Here is a 3,084-nt window from a genome sequence, read left to right as displayed (position 1 = left end):
GCGGGGATGGATGGACGGATGTGCCGCGGGGAGGTGCCGCCGGGATGCGCTCTGCGCCCGCGGGTCCGGGCCCAGGATGAGCCCCTGAGGTGAGACCGCCTCCTTCCTCCCGCGGGGTGGGACAGCCGGTGTGAGACACCCCCGAGATGTGCTGCCTCCCCCGCCTCGGGATGAGCTCAGTGTCCCAGGACGAGACCCTCCCCCGCGGGATTAGATCTCCTCTGGAATGATCGCCCCCCCGTCATGAGCCTCCCTCCTGAGATGTGCCCACCTCCGGGATGTGCCCAACGGCCCCGGAATGAGCCCCCCAGGGATGAAAGCCTCCCTGTGCCCCCACCGGGGATGCACTCTGTGCCCACAGGTCCAACCTCAGGATGTGACCCCAGGATACAGCCCATGCGCCTGGGAAGTGTCCCTAGGACACATCTTACCCCCGTGGGATATGTGCCCCCAGGATGCACTTTGTGCCCCCACTGTGTGCCCAGGAGGTGACACCCACCCCTGTCTGCAGCCTATGTCCTTGCTGCCTGCATTGGGGTGCACCATAGGATGTGTGCTGTTCCCCCCAGCAGCCCCCCAGGTCATGCTGTGCACCCCAAACTCTGTACTCCTGTCAGAGTACAGCTTGGTGTGCACGGGAGGGGGACATGAGGTGCAGACAGGGAGGGGACAGGATGCAGAGACACCACAGGGCTTTGTCCTCGTGCCATTTGCGGAGGCCACTACCAGGGCCAGCCTGAGCGTCACTGCATGGCCACTGAAGGCCACGAAAGAAGGCCACCAAAGGCCACTGAAGAAGGCCACCGCCATGCTGGCGTTAATCATTGCCGAGTGCTGAAAGCTGCACCGTTCCCAGAGCTGTCCCCACGTCTCAGCAGGTTCAGTTCCTGTGCTCTGGGCACAGCGGATCCCCTCGTGGGAAGTGCAGCACCGTTATGACATTTGCTTTGGCTGAAGGAGCAGCAGCACCTGGGGACAGCACAGTGCCACACAGCCGCCCTTGGAGCTGCAGTGCGGTGCCACGAGGCCGGGTGCGATAGGAGGGAGTATGGCAGGTGCTGACTATAAAGCAGCCAAACCTACCTGAACCCAAACCCACCTGCACCCAAACCCACCAGCACCCACCATGGTGCTGACCCTCCGCTTGCTGCTCGCCACGCTGCTCATCGCCCTGGCTCTGGGCGCTCCCAGTGAGCGGGGGCTCATCTTCAACCTGGTAATAGGGGAACACACGTCCCCACCATTCAGCATACATTTTGGGGTGCCCCAAGACAGAGAGAAAAACTCATTTGCAGATGGGGAGATAGAGAGGGAGAGGGGGTTCACCGGGTTTGTGGGGCGGCAGGAGAGAATGCGGCTGTGTGGGGTCAGCTGGGTTTGTGGGGGGTGTGGGGCTCTGGGTGTGAGCTGATTCCATTGATGCTGCAGGACACTGGAGAACTGTGCGTGCAGAGCGCGCAGTGCAAGAGTGGCTGCTGCCAGCGGGACAGTGGGCTGAGCCTGGCACGGTGCAGCCTGAAGGCTGCCGAGACCCAGGACTGCTCCCGGAAGGTAGGTGCTGTGCATCCTCTGCCCGTTCCCAGCCCAGGAGTGGCCCCAAAGGGTGCTGCCCCATCGTGCATCTGTCCCCCCAGAGCCTCTATGGGGTTTACTACAAATGTCCCTGTGAGAGCGGCCTGTCCTGTGACGCCGACTGGAGCATCGTGGGCTCCATCACCAACACCGACTACGGGGTCTGCTATGACAAACGTGACCCCACCACATCGCGGTGACAGACATGTGTCCCAGTAAAGAGCATCCCCCACCGAGCTCTGTGCCGTGCCATCACTGTGGGGCAGAGGGGACAGAACAGGGAGGGCTTCATGTGTTCTGTGTGTGTGGTGCATTTAGCTATTAGTTTGAGACACAGGTGGGCAATAAGCAATGGGGTCACTCAAGATAAAGATGTGGGGAGACAGCTGGATGCAGCAGTGGGGATTTATTGGCTGTCAGCACTATCGTTGATAGGAAATGCTCTCAGCTCGCCAGTGGGGTATGCGGGGAACTCAAAGGTGGTGGTGAAGCTGTGGTCACTCAGAGTGGTGGTGGTGGTGGTGGCTACCAGACTGCAGCCCAGCATGCAGAACTGCAAGCTGAGGATGACCCTGCATGCCTGCAGCTGCTCCTCCTCCTCAGGCTGTAAGAATGTGGCCAGCAGCAGCTCGACCAGCCACAAGCTGTCCCTGAACAGAGCCTCGTGCAGTGAGAAGGTGTCGGTGCTGCCATGCACTGCAATGCACCGTGGTTGTGCACAGCCCTTGTGCAGCACCTCCAGCAGTAGCAGCAGCTCATACAGCACCAGGCTGATGGCAACTGGGGTCGTCCATGCAGGACAGCAGCAGGTGTAGGTCCACAGAACAGCAGGGACAGGGCTGGGGGTGGGAGGGTTGGGATGGGATGGGATGAGAATTAGAGATGGGATGGGAGTGGGGTGGGGATAGGAGTAGGGGTGGACTGGGGTGGAGGTGGGAACAGGAAAGGGGACGGGGATGGAGATAGAGATGGGGATAGGGACAGCAGCACCCTGCTGGGGCACAATGTGGTCCCCGCAGCCATCTCTCAACTCTGGCTCCAGCAGGAGGATGCAGCGGGTGATGCTGTTTAGCACGGAGGCATGAGAGGGGCCCTCCTGCTCGCCCAGCAGCGCCAGCATCCTCTTAAGCTCCCTGTGCTACTTTTCATCTCCTTAATGCTCAGCCCTGAGAATGAGCAGGGAGCAGCTGTCACACCAACATGGCATGTGGTCCCAACATTTTGGGATCATGTGCCACAAATGGGGAAAATGAAGCAAGGGAAGGGAAGTGGCAGAGGGGACCCCATCCCTAGCAGCCAGGACCTTCTGAATCGTGGGCGCCGGTGATGCTGGGAGGGCTGTTCAGTCCAGCTGAGATGGTTTTGTGGAGGAGGTAGATGGCCACAGCCACCAGATCTCATTTGGAGCTGAGAACTACCCCTGGTGTTCCCCTAAGCCACATGAGGGGGGAGGGAGAGGGATATAATGATGTCCCCGCATCCCCATTGCTGCATGTGCGTGTCATGTCTTCC

General features: G+C 60.5%; 1 protein-coding gene across 1 annotated transcript; it reads left to right on the top strand.

The window, feature by feature from the left end:
• Positions 1 to 1,077: 1,077 nt before the first annotated feature.
• On the top strand, positions 1,078 to 1,833 carry CLPS (colipase). Its single transcript, XM_003212824.4, has 3 exons — positions 1,078 to 1,216; positions 1,429 to 1,551; positions 1,635 to 1,833. The coding sequence occupies exons 1-3, from the start codon at positions 1,127 to 1,129 to the stop codon at positions 1,770 to 1,772; spliced, it is 351 nt and encodes a 116-aa protein (XP_003212872.1). The 5' UTR covers positions 1,078 to 1,126; the 3' UTR covers positions 1,773 to 1,833.
• The last annotated feature ends 1,251 nt before the right edge of the window (positions 1,834 to 3,084 follow it).

This window comes from Meleagris gallopavo, chromosome 28 (genome assembly GCF_000146605.3).
Source record: "Meleagris gallopavo isolate NT-WF06-2002-E0010 breed Aviagen turkey brand Nicholas breeding stock chromosome 28, Turkey_5.1, whole genome shotgun sequence".
Taxonomy (NCBI): domain Eukaryota; kingdom Metazoa; phylum Chordata; class Aves; order Galliformes; family Phasianidae; genus Meleagris; species Meleagris gallopavo.
This window is presented reverse-complemented; position numbering and strand designations above follow the sequence as displayed.

What these genes read in the sequence shown, in the direction of transcription:
- CLPS (XM_003212824.4), top strand. Translation starts at nt 1,127, where the DNA reads ATGGTGCTGACCCTCCGCTTGCTGCTCGCCACGCTGCTCATCGCCCTG. An exon ending in GGGGGCTCATCTTCAACCTG is followed by an intron (nt 1,217 to 1,428) that starts GTAATAGGGGAA and finishes TTGATGCTGCAG; the next exon opens with GACACTGGAGAACTGTGCGT. An exon ending in CCCAGGACTGCTCCCGGAAG is followed by an intron (nt 1,552 to 1,634) that starts GTAGGTGCTGTG and finishes CTGTCCCCCCAG; the next exon opens with AGCCTCTATGGGGTTTACTA.